This window comes from Oncorhynchus kisutch, linkage group LG23, assembly GCF_002021735.2.
Source record: "Oncorhynchus kisutch isolate 150728-3 linkage group LG23, Okis_V2, whole genome shotgun sequence".
Taxonomy (NCBI): Eukaryota; Metazoa; Chordata; class Actinopteri; order Salmoniformes; family Salmonidae; genus Oncorhynchus; species Oncorhynchus kisutch.
The window spans coordinates 24,082,441-24,100,863 of record NC_034196.2 but is presented as its reverse complement, the minus strand read 5'-3'; the positions used below and the strand labels follow the sequence as shown (position 1 = coordinate 24,100,863).

Sequence of the window (18,423 nt, the reverse complement as noted above, 5' to 3'; positions counted from 1 at the left end):
GACCACACCAGTTTGAGAGTACACTGCAGGGACCACAGTAGAATGACCACACCAGTTTGAGAGTAGACTGCAGGGACCACAGTAGAATGACCACACCAGTTTGAGAGTACACTGCAGGGACCACAGTAGAATGACCACACCAGTTTGAGAGTACACTGCAGGGACCACAGTAGAATGACCACACCAGTTTGTTGCTAAGTGTCAAAGTATAAAAAAAGGGGGGGGGAAAGGAACACAAGGTGGACTGCAAAAATAAACTCTCACCTTCCATTCCCCCTTCTTCTTCACCTTCTTGATGACATCATTCATAATCTCTGTGAACGAGAAGACAGGAGATGCACAGGTCAGAACAGTATTATTTTCTTCACATGCTTCTTCACTGTGTGTGCGTCTGACCAATTTCAGTTGATACAATTCTATTTTTGTTATTTTCAATGTCAAAACCCCTAGCATATAGATTTGAGTGTACAGTACAGGTTCATAATATACAGTCATTTTCTCTGTCTGATTTAATTTCCTTGACAGACACTGTTTCCATAGTGATGAGTGACAGTGGAGCACAGGAGACAAAAAAACACTCTCACACTCGCATCTGGGAACAAGGCCGTGAGAAGAGTCATTCCTCTATGGAGGACACACACACGTATGCACCCCCACCCCCCCCACCCCCGCCCCCCCGCCCCCCACCACCACCACCACCACACACACACACCTTTCCCTGCACCAACTTCATGACATCTAACACAGCCCTTTGCTTGCTCCGAAGCCCCAACCCTGTCAGGAATCTATCAGCATCCTGCTGTGCCAAACACACCTAAGTCAGGCTGTGCCCAGAGAGCCCCAAGCTCACAAACAGATACACACACACACGCTTGTGAGATAAGTAACGAGTGAGAATATGTTGAGAATGTCAGTAAGGCCAGGTGAATAGTACCTCCCTGCAGTGATCTCCCAGATCAGCCACAGAGCACACTGAACCTTATATATGGTTCTATTGGACCGCATTGCTACTATATGCTCTTGACAGCCTGCCTCATAGCTGTCATGTATAATTGCTGGTCATCTGACCCCTTTAAGAATACATCAGCATGCTGGCAAGGGTTCTGTTCTATATTAAGTGAATGGGTTGTGTGTTCATGTGTGTGTGTTTATTCATGTATGCATTGCCGACCGTAATGAAATACTCACATCATTGTGAAAATATGGCTCATACGCTCTATTTGTTAGAGTTCATGTGTCTGTGACTCTGGGTATGACTGTGGGTACAATTCGGCAGGTAGTCTAGCAGTTAAGAACATTGGACCTTTTTTTCTCACCCACCTACACACAATACCCCTTAATGACAAAGTGAAAACATGTTTTTAGAAATTTTAGCGAATTATTGAAAATTAAATACAGAAATGTCTCATTTACATAAGTATTCACAACCCTTAGTCAATACTTTGTAGGAGCACCTTTGGCGGTGATTACAGCTTTGAGTTGTCTTGGGTATGTCTGTATCAGCTTTGCACATCTGGATTTGGGATTTTCTTCCATTCTTCCTTGCAGATTTTCTTAAGCTCTGTTAAGTTAGATGGGGAGTGGCGGTGAACAGCAATCTTCAAGTCTTTCCACAGATGTTCAATGGGATTCAAGTCTGGGCTTTAGCTGGGCCACTCAAGGACTTTGACATTCCTATTCTGAAGTCATTCCAGCATTGCTTTGGCTGTATGCTTGGGGTCATTGTCCTTTTGGAATGTAAATCTTTGCCCCAGTCTAAGGTCGATTGCACGAAGCAGGTTATCATCAAGGATTTGCCTGTATTTGGCTCAATCAAAATAGCTGTTCCCTCTATCCTTATCAGTCTCCCAGTCCCTGCTGCTGAAAAGCATCCCCATAGCATGATGCTGCCATCACCAAGCTTCATGGTAAGGATGGAGTTGTGCCCTTGTATTTCTTCAGACATAGCGCTTTGCGTTCCGGCCAAGGAGTTACATTTTTGTGTCATCAGACCACATCGTCTTTTGCCTTTTGCCTTTTGAGTTTTTCACGTGCCTTTTCGCAAAATCTAGGCGCTAACATGTGCCTTTTCCTTTAGGACTGGCTTCCGTCTGGCCACTCTCCCATAAAGCCCAGATTGGTGCTGTAAAGACTGTTGTCCTTCTGGCAGGTTCTCCCATCTCAGCCAAGGAACTATGTAGTTCTGTCTGAGTGGTCACTGAGTTCTTGGTCACCTTCTTGACCAAGGTCCTTCTTGCCCGATTGCCCAGTTTGGTAGGACGGCCAATTCTAGTTTAAATTTCCCAATGATGGAGACCACTGTGCTCTTGGAAACTTTCAACACTCTAGAAATAGTTGTATACCCTTTCCCAGATATATGTCTCATAACAATTTTATCTCAGAGATCTACGGGCAGTTCTTTGGATTTCATGGTATAGTTTCTGCTCTGACATGCACTGTCAACTGAACCTTATATACACAGGTGTGTTTCTTTCTAAATCACATCCAAACATTTGAATTGGCCACAATTGGACTCCAATCAAGTTGTAGTGATGTCAAGGATGATCAAAGGAAATTGGATGCACCTAAACTCAGTTTAGAGTGCCATACCAAAGGGGTGTGAATACTTATGTAAATTAGATATATCTGTATTCCATTTCCAATAAACTTGCACACATTTCTACAAACAAGTTTTCACTTTGTCATTATGGGTTATTTTGTGTAGATGGGTGAGAATGTATTTTTAAAAATATATCCATTTTGAATTCAGGCTGTAACACAAAAAAAGAATGTTGGAATAAGTCAAGGGGTATGAATACTTTCTAAAGGCACTGTATTAGACACCATTTTCTTTCATATTTATGTTATGTGCCAAGTGCTTTTAGTGGTCTACGAAGGTATCCACAGTATCAGATAAAGAAGTAATTGGACACGGAGCTAAAAGCCACAAGAGACGAGCAAATCCACATTGCTACGCAGATCACTGCCTGTGTATTAAATGCTGTCACTGGAGGGAAGGTCTCTGAAAGCATCATGTCTACTCTATCTTACACTGTAGCTAGCAAAATGGAGGGCTGCCTCCACCAATGAGTCAAAATGCATAATGAAATACAGCTCGTCTATTGCCTTCTCATGCAATTCCATTCCAAAATGGACTGAATCAATTTTGACTCCATTACAAGTAAATAAAGAATCAAATGTATTATCCAAAAGAGAAGACACATTTTTGCTAGATGCTAAATTCATTCTCTGAACTTGAAAAAACTACAAATCAATTATTGTTGGTTGACTCAAATTGGCTCTAGTTCTTCTCTGTTGCAGTATGAATAAACTCATCCCATTGGTCATCTGTGGATCAGGCCAAGGCAGGGCCATGTGTGTGTGTGTGGCGGAGCCATTATTAGCCTGATCGCTGTTGTTGGCCATCTGGCTGCAGTATTGGGATAAATCCATTTAGGATGACTCTCTTTAACATTTTGCGGTATCCCCATATAAAAACCGCTAAGCCCTTTGGCGCAGTAGTGCCCAACATCTGGGCATACACAGAGATACAGATGGATTATCACAGATTAAACAGGCTGTGTGTGTGAATGTGCTACGTGGAGACTACAGGGCCATTCAGAGAATGAGGGGGATTTGTTGGGTAATTGCTGCCGATAGTAATTCGTAAGGACAACACTCACATGATGACTAAAGGGATAGCTCACCCAATTTACTACATGACATATTGGTTTCCTTGAACCCTGTACACAGTCAAAGGACAAGGTCATTTGGGTGGACTTTCCCTTTAAGCACAGACCACTCAAAGCCAGGGGGTTAGGTCTGTACATAATACAGCACTCCAACCGTAGATGCACTGATGTCATCATGATGTGACCTCGGTAGGGAAAGTCTAATCTTGCAATCTTTGTGGGGAATGGCAGAGAGTGAATCCAAAGTGAATTCTTGATTCAGCTCGTCTATTTCCAGCTCTTTCTAGGCTATGTCACAAGAAACTGTCAGCAAACAGGATGACAGAACTGTAGGAGCACAAGGGATATCCTTCTCTCACTTTCCCTTTTCCTCTGTCCTGTGTGGTTCTCTTTGCCCTCCTATCTTCCCCCCCTCTCTCCCTCATTCAGAAACACAAACTGCCAGTCCACATGACTGCACATAGACATAAAATTAAGTTAGAACCAAAATGGCTGTTTTTTTAAGGGCATGGGGTACATACATGTATACTCTCTCTGACTCCCTTCTCCTGAGCTGAGGTATGTGTATGTAAATGACAAAGAGACTGAGGGATAGCCAAAAGACAAACATCAAGATTAACAAAGCACATAGGAGGAAGTGGAAGTGGAGGTTGTTCTGGGGTTGTTCTGGCTCTTCCTTGACCCCTGTGTGGCATAACAATGCAGTCCCAGAGCAGGCAGACTGAGAGGAGGGAAGGAACCTGAACAAACACAGTGGAGCAGCTGTGTCAACTAGCAGAGTAGAGAGGCTCACCGGAGGCACGCAGGAGTCTCCTTCAGATAGGTCTGGTCATATGCTACCAAACATAAATAGTAGAGTTATACAGTATGCAAGCGGCCTGCCCCTGAACAAGGCAGTTAACCCACTGTTCCTAGGCTGTCATTGTAAATAAGAATTTGTTCTTAACTGACTTGCCTAATTAAATAAAGGTTCAATTAAAAAATATATCTTTTAAATTATCAGTGTTTGTGTCAGTCTGTGTCTGTGACCAGACCAGTGTATGAAATTGTCCATTGTGGGATGGGTTGGAACCAGAGCTCTTTCTAGGTGAATCAGGCATAGCTGTCCTCAGCCTGATCCGTGTGTCACTGTAAATACGAAATCAATTTGACATCTCAGAGTTGTTCAAATTAGGGGGATACATAACCCTCACCTGAATCTTGATACTGACTTTTGTCTTCCAAAGTAGAGCAGAGAGAATTGGAATGGGTTAGACACATACAGATGTTCCCCAACCATTCACCTCACACAGGAAGGCAGTACTCTGTGTTCACTGCATAATGAACAGCTGTCGCTTTAGCAGCCTAGCATTAGCATCAACAATAACATTAACATCAACCCATACCACACTGCTAGGCTAACATTAACCCATAACCCATACCGTAATGGTAAGCTCCAGCAGGAGTCACTCAACACACTCTTCATACAGATAACCAACACAGCGTAACAAAACTAGCAGAATATCAGACCACTATCCTTTCCACTTCCATAGGTTTTGGTATGAAACATGAACCCCCATCAAAATAGATATAATTATGGTAAAACAAAGTATGCTATTGCTTCTAAGCAGTATAGTAAGTTGAATCAGTATAATCATTCATAGACAGACTGAGGCATTGCCTGTTATTTCTCAGCCTTTATTGTAGGTTGTAAGTGTGCTCAGCACAGGATAAGCCTTTTATCCACACAGGAACAATTAGTCTGACTGAGAGGCTGGCTGGCTGTATGTTGTGTCATTGATGTGTATTGGTTTTGTCATGGTTGTGCATTATGTCATCCACTCCTGTAGAATCCTCAACATTGACCCCAACAAACACACAGCTTTCGCTACTCAACACTGAGACTCTCCCCCTTTACCTTCCTATTCTCCCTTGGAGGTTGGCGACTACGATTGAGTGACCCATTTTCTCTGGATATCAGCATTAGTCCCCAGGGAATGTAACATCCCTGCTCTTGAAGGGAAGGGAGGCCATTTTAGCAGAACACAGCCCCTCCCATCTCCCTCTCATCATCAGAACCATACTCTAGTCTTTGAGGGCACACAGCAGGAGGTACATTCACTCTTAATTATCTCAGTTAAAAAGATTAGGATCTTGACTGATTTGGTCCTCTCTGACATTTCGGATGGCTCTTGAAAAGACAAGAAGAGAATAGACACATTTGGTAAAATAGTCATATTTGGTTTAATTATGCCCTGTTCATAATTCGTTAAGAATACTAAACACAGTTCTAACATGTATGTAATAGTGTGGATACGACACAAATAAAAAACAGAGGAGAATGGATTCTCAGATGTAGATATTGACTACTGCTCTCCCTGGTATGATCCTCAGTAACAGAAGGAGTAGAGTGTCTCAAGAGTGCCCTTCCACAGACTTAGCCAATCACAGGCAGCCATGAGTCGACAGTACCTCAGTCAGCTCTGTGAGGCCAGCCTGCTGTTACGCAACCTCTTGTCTCTCACAGCGTCACCGCAAAACAGATTCCAGATCAGCTGAGAGACATCTCAGGAGAACTGAACAGGAATAACAAGCAAGCAGCGACTACTCTCATCCCCATCTCAGACTGGGTCAAAGGTTGTGCTGTCAGAGGCTGGCTGCCGGTCATGACCACTCTCTCAGAGCAGGAAATGGATGGATGTGAGTGTGACTCTTTGCTGTAGCCACAGCCAGTGGGAAAGGGACAGGGTTTTGTGAGAGGAAAAATAATTCTAACATTCTAACAAACACAGACACGATGAAGACCACGAACAATCCCTCACATAAATACTGTATTCTCATTATGTTGAGGTAAAGTATTTGTCTGACACAAAAATCTCTCCTGGTGTCTGGGAGTTATATTCCATCTATTTCTTCATTTTCCTACAACACAGTGTAATGATAGACTAGAGCAGGGTTGGGCAACATGCAAGCCTAGTCGATCTAGCCCGGGCGAGGTTTTAGCACAAAAAAAAGACATGATAAATCCACCTGCAGATACATTTCCCTCTATGTTTGAGTTCATTTTCCCCCTTATTTGAAAGCTGTATTTACTGCCTGCAGTCAAGTGCAACGTTGAAGCAATTTACAAAATGCCTAGTCTAGTGCTGAAAATGGCAGGCAGAAAGAAATGTCAACGGAGAAGCTAGTGATGCGTTGCAATGCCGCAGGCTGCTATGTCCTGGCAAGATCAGTTAAAACAAGGTTTCTCTCTCTCTGTCTGAAGTCTGAGCGGAATGTGTGCATGCGTAAGTGTCTGGTGTCTGAGTGAGGAAGGGAGGGGGGCTGTGATAGGTGAAGGAGCTCTGCAATCTCATGAGGTCTGAGGTACGAGGGCTTAATGACTCTGCACATCACCATCTAGATGAAATCCCTTCCCATAAAGCAACAATACTACTTTCCACATCACTTCTCCTCCGTAACTCGCTCTCCTCCTCTTCCTTCTGTCATTATCCATCTCTCCCACTGGCAGCCTAATCTGCATTCTGTGATGTTGTTCCTCTCTTTCTTCCGCAGCAATGGCAATATTGGCCGATGCTACTTGGCCCTGCTACAGCAAGCCTCTTGATGGTCTCTGGTACATTTTGATGTTTCTATGTTAAGTATGAAAATATACTTAATTTGTATGGTGCTTTTCGCTGCAGAGGAATCTCAAATCTAAATCCAAGTCTGTCTTTGCTGTGTGTGAGTGAGGTCTGCTGGAGAGTTGAGTGGGAGGAAGGAGGAATAGTCCCTGCCAGTGCTGACACAGCAGCAGTGCTTCTTAATCAAGGGAAATGGGATGTAATTATTAATGTTCATAATCAAGACTATTCTAATCTAGCATATAAAGAGGGCTAGTCTGTGTCTAGAAAGTCATTAGAAAATATATTAAATGTTGCGTCTGTCTGTGTGTTTACAGTGGCAGGCTGAGGGCACTGCGTCACACAATGAACCCAGCAAGTGTGTGTGAGTCTGTATCCCTGTCAAGGTCAGTGTGTGTGTGTGTGTGTGTGTGTGTGTGTGTGTGTGTGTGTGTGTGTGTGTGTGTGTGTGTGTGTGTGTGTGTGTGTGTGTGTGTGTGTGTGTGTGTGTGTGTGTGTGTGTGTGTGTGTGTGTGTGTGTGTGTGTGTGTGTCCATCCTGGTGTTGGCCTGGGCTGTGCAGCTGATGAGTGCTTGGGCTGGGTCAATGAGATGTACAGTAACTCCCTCTCTCCCTATACTGCAGAGCCTGGTCAACTCTGGAGCCCTGCATGGTGGTGAGCATCCTCCCTCCTTCCATCCCTCTCCTCTCCATGCATGGTGGTGAGCATCCTCCCTCCCTCCTTCCATCCCTCTCCTCTCCCTGCATGGTGGTGAGCATCCTCCCTCCTTCCATCCCTCTCCTCTCCTCTCCCTACATGGTGGTGAGCATCCTCCCTCCCTCCTTCCATCCCTCTCCTCTCCCTGCATGGTGGTGAGCATCCTCCCTCCCTCTTTCCATCCCTCTCCTCTCCCTGCATGGTGGTGAGCATCCTCCCTCCCTCCTTCCATCCCTCTCCTCTCCCTGCATGGTGGTGAGCATCCTCCCTCCCTCCTTCCATCCCTCTCCTCTCCCTGCATGGTGGTGAGCATCCTCCCTCCCTCCTTCCATCCCTCTCCTCTCCCTGCATGGTGGTGAGCATCCTCCCTCCCTCCTTCCATCCCTCTCCTCTCCCTGCATGGTGGTGAGCATCCTCCCTCCCTCCTTCCATCCCTCTCCTCTCCCTGCATGGTGGTGAGCATCCTCCCTCCCTCCTTCCATCCCTCTCCTCTCTCTGCATGGTGGTGAGCATCCTCCCTCCCTCCTTCCATCCCTCTCCTCTCCCTGCATGGTCATCTCTCTGTCCTTCTGACTAACTTTGGAATCACATCTTAGCAAGCCTCGGAAAACCCAGGCTTCTCGCGTTCTGTTGTAGTTTTGGAAGGATGGAGCCGCAAGATCTTAGTAGCAGTCACAGCCCACATGGGGATGTGGGGTACTCTTGAACCATTTTATTAACAAACTGAGTGATGTCCACTGCAGACTATTAAAACCACCCACTCAAGCAGCAGGGACAATGAAGTGGGGGAGAAATACTATGAGTCATTGGGTAGGATGCAGTCGCTTGGGTCAGTTGGGCTAAATCCAGTCTCTATCTGGCATGTGTCACACTGGATTTACAGTCATGATCACACTACTCCCGGTTTCCTCCTCTGTACTGTCAGGCTAGTCTCTTCTCACAGCCCCTGTACTGTCAAACTACCTACACAAACCTCATATCACACCCTGTGGACCTCAGTCTGACAGAAAGGCTAGAATGTAAGACAGGGCCATTGTGATAATACTGAAATGCATGTTTTAGGCTAAGTATTTCCAACAAGTAAAAGATCAAGAAATGACAGAATTGAGAGCAAGATGTGTGACATCCTTCTTGTCTGATCCATATAAAGTCAAACATAAACGTCCACTGTATTACATTTTACATTTGAGTCATTTAGCAGATGCTCTTATACAGAATGACTTAGAGTAGTGAGTGCATACATTTTCATACTGTATGAAGCACAGATGAGACTGGGCACAGACAGCACTCTAACCCCTGCAATACCACTGATTCACTATAGTGGCAATAAAAAAGAGAGCAAAGAGATGGTTTGATGTTGCAGAATGCTGCTGAAAAAATACATTATTTTGTTGAATGATAAAAATATAGGCTACCATGCATTCTCAAATATTTTTAAATAAATTCATTTTAAGGGCCGGTAATGCAACTAGAATCACGTATTTTCTCTCATTTCGTTTAGAGGTGTAGGCAGCCTACAAATTAATGTCAAATTTTGATTGACACATCTATGGACTTTGGCCTTTCATTCCTATCGCTGGCACTATTTTGTAGTCTGCTGCTTCATGGAATTGATGCTCACAATCGTGAAGGCGGAGGGAGAGAGATATAAACGCTATACGCTGCCCATCCCCCTTCAACAGAGGTTGCTACTGCGCGTGCTGCAGAGGGCCCGTGGTGTATCGCGTTTTACTGCGTACGTTCCCGTTGTAAACCAATCCGAGACAATCTACTCACCATCAACCCAGTTAAATAGCGCGCAGGTGCTCGATGCATCCCTCCCTGCCTTTATCGACATGCTTAACTCGCAGGCTCTACCAAACAACAGTGCAGTATTCAATATAAAAAAGTATAATGAATAAGAAAAAAAACCACACAAAATAACAATAAGTATGAAATAAGAGAAGAAGCTATATGCAGTGTCAGTACCTAATGTATAATGTGCAGGGATACTGGACTATTTGAGGTAGATATGCACATGTAGGCAGGGATTAGGCAGGGGCAGATTGACCATCTGGCAATTCTGGGAAATGTCAGATGGGCTGGACCATTTTTTAGTTGTGTGGGCTGATCGAATTTGACACACAAAAAAACAGTTTTTATATAAAAATAAAACAATGAAAAAGGTGACATGGCTGGCAGCCCATGGTCCTGTTAAAATGTTTTTTTTTTTTTTTATGATTTCTGCCAATTTCTCTGTTATACGAATCTACAGTACCTACTACCTTTTATCTACTTTGCAACTACTTAGCATGTTAGCTAACCCTTGCCCTAACCTTAACCCTTTAACCTAACTCCTAACCTTAACCTAAGCTTAACCCCTAACCCTAACTCCTAGCCTAGCTAATGTTAGCTTAACATTAGTGTTTGCCACCTAGCCACCTACCTCATGTTAGCCACAACAAATTGGCATTTGTAACATATTATAGGTACTGCAAATGCGTAACATAATGTACAAATTGCAATTCGTAACATATCATATGAAATGGATGATGGACATCCACAAATTGATACATAACATGCCAAACGTAATACATCTGCCTCTCTGTCCAGGTTGGTAATTTGGTAGGCGAACGTGATCAATAGGCTATCTCTTGAGAATCAAGCTATTGGGTTCGTTTATTGAATATTCTTTGCATATCTAATTGCACTACCATTACTGATAGTAGGCTTGTAGGCTATGCCTACACATCCACAATAACCTCTGGATATAAATCCGTTGCTGTTGATGTCGCCATTATCTGATAACATGTTTAATCTTAAAAAAAAACATACATTTGGTGAGCCTTTAGACCCAGGAGAATGCCTCACCCCGTAATAAATCTGGTTTGTGTTAAAGATGCGCACACTTGTTTTTGTCTGCAGTTTTCGGTTTGGTTATTTGTTTCAAGTGTATGTGGCGGTTCTAGCTTGTATGGAGCCCAGAGCGAACCACCCCTTCAGCGCTCGTCCCCACCCGCACCCGGTGATGCCCCGCGACTCCCCCGGCAAGATGCCGCCCGCCCTGGGCTGCTGCCATGTCGCCCGTACCTAAATCCGCTATTGATTTTTGTATTAGTGAATAAATAAATCTCTTTGCCAAAATTCGTCATCTCTCCCATGTCTTATTCGACTAGTATGTTTGAAAGTGTAAGGATAATAATTCAGCCATAGTTGTTCTCAAATGTTTATTTGCTTGCCTACATTTTACTCCCTCTATGTTTAATATAACACACATGCATTAATTATTCATTTCTGTTGCCTACGTGAAGTTTATTCTATAGAAAGTATTTGACTCTGTGTGTCACAGAACTGTGTCACACTAGCCAAAACATTAAGGAAATTAGAAGGGGGGGGGGGTTCTGGCAGGGGGGAGATATTCGGCACAACACCTGTTATGTTTTGCGTGATGATTGTGAGGCGTTATACAAATATGACAAGGACTTCAAATAGGCCTATTACACGTCAATGGAACTGTAGCCTACTGTTCAGATGGGTTAAATGGAAACTCAAATTTGGACAATGACTGTAGGTCTATAATCGCTCACATAGCCTTAATATTAACTCCAGGATAATTAATAATTTCTTGCAGTATAATGATACACCAAACGTAGGCACAATTTTCATTTGGGAACAGCAGTAGATAAATATGACTTATTTATTTCAGCATCTTGAGAGAATGCGAATGCGTTAGATTGGCTGCCGTCTGGTGCTATCTATAGCAGAATCATGAAAGCTGATAATAGTATTTCAAACAATAAAATATGCATCCAAGCAGAACTGAAATCGTATCAGAAACATGTAGTGTCGTTTTCAAATCGTTCTATTTCTTTACAACCGGTCAAACTGATGTCATTTGGAAATTTTGCACTGAAAATATTTTTCTTTTCTCCCCTGACCCTAAACGGACTTGCTCCGTAAAAGAAGCAGAGGGGACAGTGAAAACTTGATCCATTCTATCGATTTATGACATTACTCCGGTGAGCAGAGGTTTATTTAGTCCAATGACTAAAGAAAAGCTGCATGTATCTAATTATAGACAAGTTGACTAACAAATAACCTACCAAAATGTAGGAAATGATAAGCAGAAACATATCTAAATCAGGCAAAAAAACGTTACGCCTTCTCTGACTAGCCTACTGCGCATTTTATATATTAGCGGATTAGGGTCGTGTTCGGACTCAGATTTTCACTTTACAACATATAGTCGGACGGTTGCGGATGGGTTAACAATTGCGGGCGGGTGAACAAACGGCTGACCTGCGCACCACTAGTCCACACATTTTTCCAGATGATTTGTGATGCTACACTCTTAAAAAAAGTGTTCTGGATTGAACCAAAAAGTGTTCTAAACTTGCTTTGTATATGGCACCCGTAAACGTTCCATATGGAACCCAATGGTTCAATATGAATCAATTTGGGTTCAGTCAAGAATAACACCTGAGTTTCCTACACAAGGGTTCTATATTGAACCTTTAGTGGTGCAATATGCTATATGAAGCAAGCAATATAACCATTTTTTGTTTTATCCAGAACCTTTTTTCCTATGGGTGTACATAATATTTCGTTTGAACAGTTAGAGAGATGTCTCAAAAGCCCCTACATGACCATGGCCTACAACATCCATGGACTTCAACCTCCAGGGGATTGGGCAATAGGCCTAGTGACAGCACTGTCTGAAAACAACCATCGATGCTTATTTTGAAACCATACACCGATGCTGTTTCATTAGGCTTCAACTGCTACTTAAACTGCGCAAATGATGCTTGTAGATCGTGGGCAAGTAGGCCTATGAGTCAAGGCGCATTGCCTCTTATTATACGCGGATGAAAACACCGTAATATCCTTATTCGAAAAGGTGTGTTAACATACGGAATGCGGAATTTTTTCTGTTTTTACTGTCTATTTCATTCCTGTCCTCCATATAGAGGACCGCTCACCCTCCGCCTTTACTCTAATACTGCAGACCAAGAATATCATGATGTTTAACCTTCATTTTATTGTTTGAACCGTTCATGCTGAAGGATGATGTTCTACGCAGTGTATTGCACTGGCGATCCATCATAGGGGTGAGGCATTTCTGAAACACGGGAATCTTATAAACGCAGCTCTCCTGGGTGGAGAATATTCATTTACGATCCATCGAATCATCAATTACATGAAAGTATGTAATTTATCGGCCTACAACGTTCTACTGTGCAGTTAACATTGTGCCTCAATATAAAAAACAATGGCCTGGAATAGCATATGGTTTTAAACGTTGTGTAATGTCACTTTACTGCCGCACAGTTTGTATTTTAATTTCAGATTCGTAGTATGGGCGTATCTGTGTCTTTCTCGATCAAAGCACCTTCTTATGCAGAGTTCGATTTTTCATAGTTTATAATTGGCCGCGGCGCGTTCAGATTATAGCCTAATCCGTCGAAATTGTAATGCGCATCAGCATCGCTGTAGCAGAGAAATTGCACATTTATAGGTCCCTGGCTAATGCTATAGCTCCCTGGCTCATGCTATAGGTCCTTGGCTCATGCACATCACCACTCTGTCCGAGAAAAACGCACAGTGCATCCCATCGATGTGTATCAATGGATGTTCAATTTATATAAAATGGTCAATAGGCTAAATATAATAAGGTATTCTTACTTTCACCAACCACCGCCTTGAGTCCTATGGGTGCCATGATGCTCTTGTGTGTTTGACCGTATTCTCAATCTCTCCCTTTGACTCCCTCTTTCTCCCTCGCAGTATTCCTCTCGTTTCTCTGCTCGACCGAATGTGCACACCTCACATCGCTGCAGAGCTTCGAATGGAGACGTCACTGCTTATCTCTCCACCCCCATATCAGTGGCTACATTAGCCAAATACATTTCTAAAAATGTCATTATTATATGTTTTAGTGGAGACCCGTCATTCAGGGCAGGTGGGTCAGAACCACATTTTTTAGCATGTTATTTTTACATTAATACATAGGCAAACATTTCAGTTTGCAAACAATGTAAAAAATGAAATTATTCTTGAGTTTATACAGTCGCATACAAACATGTTCTCTTTTTTGCTTTCTTGAGTAAGGCAGCAACAAAATGCAGGTGTTTCAGTCTAGCTCAGTGTTGTTATGGTGGTGGGGCAGCCAGCAGAAAATACAGAGTGTAGGGGTTGGTAATGTTCTCTAGTTGCGCAGTGATTGGCTCATGGGGACCCAATGTCACCTCAAAATCTATGGGGAGAGCTCGAAAATTCAAGCCACTTGGGTGCTGCCATAGAGTTTTATTAGAAGTGCCCATCCAAGAAGGCTCAAGGTCATAAAGGTCATAAAATGACATCAAATCACATTATTCTACCGTAGCTTTGATTGAACTGATCATGTCAACATCATACTTAAAAAATCTTAGCTAGCAAGCTAGACAAGCAGTCATCATCATGGCTTCACGTCGACAATCTACTGGCAAATACTTTTCAATCCTTTTCATATGGAGATAAATTATAGATATAACATTACACAACAAGTTAGGAATTGCAAAGTCAACAATGAGTGGTTTGGAAGGAATCAGTGGTTAACTGCAAGCGTTGCAAAGCAATCACTAGCCTGCTATTCAGTGGTGTGGGTGTGTGGTCCAAGTCTGGGTTTAAGTGTCTATTCCCAGGCTTAAAAGGACAAACATTCACATGTCATGGGCCAGAAAAAGTTGAATACATTGGCCATGCTATCAATGCAGCATGACTTCGGGCGGCATTCAAAACAACTGGAAGCTCGGAACTGGGGAATCTCAGACTTCAATGAGTTTAAGACAACTGAGAACTCTGAAAAAAACTAGCTCCGACTGGGAAAATACATTTTGAACGGTCCACAGTGACCACCGCGCCACCTTCCTGTTCAAGTGAGCACAGCACAACAAGGTGAGTCCAAAAATGTATTGTATGCTGCTGCATAATGATGTAATATGCCAGGGAGATGTTGTATACTGAGCGAAGAAATGAATGCTAAGTGTATGTTGTGTAGTAAGCTGTTAGTAGCCCATGTGCCTAACCCTAATAATGTAGTCCCTTTCCCCTTCATAACTTAGCCTAGTGTTCTGACTTGGTGGTGCACATGTAGCCTATAGCCTGTTTTATAGAAATGTAATCATTGAATATTGTAAGAGCTTTCATTTTCTGCTTATATGCCCTCTATATTTATCTTACGGTTCTGACTTGGTGTACAGGGAGAATACTGTAAGAACGCCCATGTTCTGAATTCTGTCACTGAACATTTCAAAGGTGCTGAACAAACATTTGTTTAAGAAAGTCAGCCATATCAGCGAGTTTTTTTTAAAAGGCAGTAAATTAGGCTAAATGTACTGTTTCGCTGCCAGTCAATGCTCCGCTGACAGCCAGGTGTAGCAGCTGTAAGGATTCACTCCATGGTGCTGAAAATAAAGCTCTGCTGTTGGGAGAGCGTTATGTAGGCCCTAACAGTTTGTGGGCACGGTGTGTCACAGTTATAGTGCAATTAATGCAGGCCTGGGCAAAGGCCGGCCCAGGGACCGGATGCGGCCCGTGACCTGATTCAATACGGTCCGCGGAATCATGCTCAGATCAAGTAAAGAATTTACAATGGTAAAGTTTTGGAAAACGTATTTGTTATTCAAATTAAAAGCCCAATGAATACCAGCCTTTGTATAATGATTTAACTCCCACCGCTTGTGGGACATTTATTTTGAAGGCACACATAAATAACAACTGCACGAGGACAGACAGTGACTGGCAGGCTGACACACGTCACAGTTATGAATAATAGTTAGCTAGAAATTGTGCAAAAATTAGTTTTTCAAAGATTTCAAAGAAAAGGAAAGTAGACTATGAATGTAGGGTGTTCCAGCAAGAGTGGACATTGAAATATGTATCTATTGAGGTATCAGGGAAAGCTGTGGGCTTAGTGTGCAAAGAGAGCATCGTTGTCTTGAAAGACTACAACTTGTCCCGACACTACCAGACGAAGCATGTAGAGAAATATAGGAATATGTCTTCTGAGCAGAGGACAAGTGCATCAAAAGAGTTGCTTTCTCATTTGCAAAAGCAGCAAGGACTTTTCACGAAACTGCATTCAGCAAATGACGGAATTGCTAAACATAGCAAGCCATTCGCTGAGGGCGAATTCATTAAATAATGTTTAATTGACTCTGCAGCAATACTTTGCCCCGACAAGAAACAGCTGTTTGAAAATGTTTCCCTGTCAAGACGAACAGTGACACGGCGTGTTGAGGACGTCACAGAGAATATGGAACAGTTGAAAGACAAGGTAAAGGATTTCACCCATTTCTCCTTGGCCCTGGATGAGAACAGTGATGCACGTGACACGGCGCAGTTGTTGATATTCTTACAAGGCATAACCCCAGACTTTGAAATGACAGAGGAACTTGCTTCAGTGCAGTCAATGAAGAGCACAACCACAGGGAAATATTTATTGGAGGAGGTTAATAAGTGTGTGCACCAAAGCTGGGACTGAGTTTTGAAAAGTTATCCAGTGTGACCACTGATGGGTGCCCAAACTTGACAGGAAAACACGTTGGCCTTTTGTAAAGGATACATGATCAAGTAGCTGAGCTGAACCCAGATCCGAAAATTATTTTCCTGCATTGCATTATTCATCAGGAGGTGCTCTGTAAAAATGTGTTCTGAAAAAGAGCCATGTTGTGGATACAGTCACTAAAGTGGTAAACTTCATAAGAGCAAAATCTTTAAACCACAGGCAGTTTGTCTCACTGTTGGAAGAGACAGAGTCAGGTCATGGAGATCTCCCCTACCACACAAACGTGAGGTGGTGTGGGACCTGAAGTTGGAGATTGCTGAGTTTTTGCAAATGAAAGGAAAATATGGATTTCCTTCAACTGCAAGATAAAGAATGGTTGGATGATTTGGCCTTCACCATGGACATCATGGCCTTCATGAATGAACTGAATTCCAAACTACAGGGAAAGGGCCTTTTTGCACATCAGATGTACAGCCTTGTCAAAGCTTTCAAGGGAAAATAGCTCCTTCTGACCTGCCAAGTAGAAGCCAACAATCTCCCCCACCTTCCGACACTACTAGTCGGTTCCTTATCAGATGACCAGCAGGAGAAGTATACATCACTAATGTGTGCTTTGAACGGTGAGTTTTCTCGTCGTTTTGAGGATTTCAAAGTGTTGGAAAATGACTGAAAATGCTGTTGGTTTCCTCTCCTTTCACCTTCAATGTGGATAACGTTCCCACTGACCTGCAACTTGAGCTTGTCGATCTTCAGTCTGATGCAGTGATTCAAAACAAGTCAAGGCACAGATCATCTCTTACCGACTCTCATCTCTCAGCAATCCTGCGCATAGCGACGTCAGAAACTATACCTGACTTCACTGCTCTAGTCAATGCCCATCAGAGAATTCACTCCACACTGATTGGCTAGTTTAAATGTAATGTTGAGCTCTCTCTTTCTTGTGTTTTTTTGCATACACGTTATCAAGAGTTCTGGCCGTGGTGCTGAATGCACAGTGTACTTTTCCCTCTGTGTAGTTCATTGCATGTTTAATAATGAAAATACCAACCAAAAGGAGAACATTGATGTGGTTTATTTCTATGCATGTAAAATAAGTAGCATATCTGGACGTGATTTACAGTAGATATATCTGCCAACACAGTCATACACATGATGTATAATCCTGTAATATGATTCTGGCCCACGATGGCAAAAATATTGTAATGACCTGACTAGATCATAAAGGAACAATTGTCCAGACAGAGGATTTAGTTTACGAATTGACGGTTTATTAAACCAACTTTACACAGGCTACTGTTTGTCCCCCCCCTTCTTCGGAACCATGATGACTGGCGCCGTCCAGGGGCTGTCTGAGGGCTCGATGAAGTCTCCCCGCTGCATCTCCAACACAGCCTTGTCTGCCGCCTCCTGGCGTGCCAGCGGGATACGGCGGGGACGCATCTTGATGGGTCCAGCATCACCTGTGTCGATCTCATGCTGCACCAGATGAGTCTGACCCACCTCTTCCTCACTCAGCGCAAAGCTGTCTCTGAATTCAAACAGCAACTGCCACAACCGTTCCTGCTGCTCGAGGTCAAGACCAACACAGTTCCTCTTCCATATCTCCCTCACTGCAGACAGTGTCCTCTCCTCTCCCATCTGGGGTAGCTGGGCTGGAGGGACGTGGCCCGGGCTCACAGAGGGCTGTGTCGTGGAGGTAACTGGGGGAATGTAACACACAGCCGTAGGTGACAGGGGGGCTGGGGAAAAGTCACACACAGATGTGGAAGCGGGGGGGCCATGAGTCTCTGCTGCTTTAACTGTTGGAGTAAAGGGTTTGTTGGGTTGAGTGAATGTGACATTAGGGGGGGGGGGCATGGTGACTGCCAGCCCTCCCTGGAAGCTCAGTGTGCCCCCATTTAGGTCTAACTGGCAGCCTGTGCTCCTAAG

The 18,423-nt window shown here is 43.4% G+C and overlaps 1 protein-coding gene across 2 annotated transcripts in view; it reads right to left on the bottom strand.

The window, feature by feature from the left end:
- Window positions 1–13,865, bottom strand: part of LOC109868431 (syntaxin-binding protein 1) — a 38,453-nt gene extending 24,588 nt beyond the window's left edge. The window contains exons 1-2 of one of the 2 annotated variants that reach the window (XM_031802903.1): window positions 13,632–13,865; window positions 265–314 (exon numbers count right to left, since the gene is read on the bottom strand). In XM_031802903.1, the coding sequence (XP_031658763.1) occupies window positions 265–314; window positions 13,632–13,668 (87 nt within the window). In that variant the 5' untranslated portion in view covers window positions 13,669–13,865. The remainder of the gene's footprint in view (window positions 1–264; window positions 315–13,631) is intronic. The other variant, XM_031802902.1, reaches the window with a different exon arrangement.
- Window positions 13,866–18,423: the final 4,558 nt, after the last annotated feature.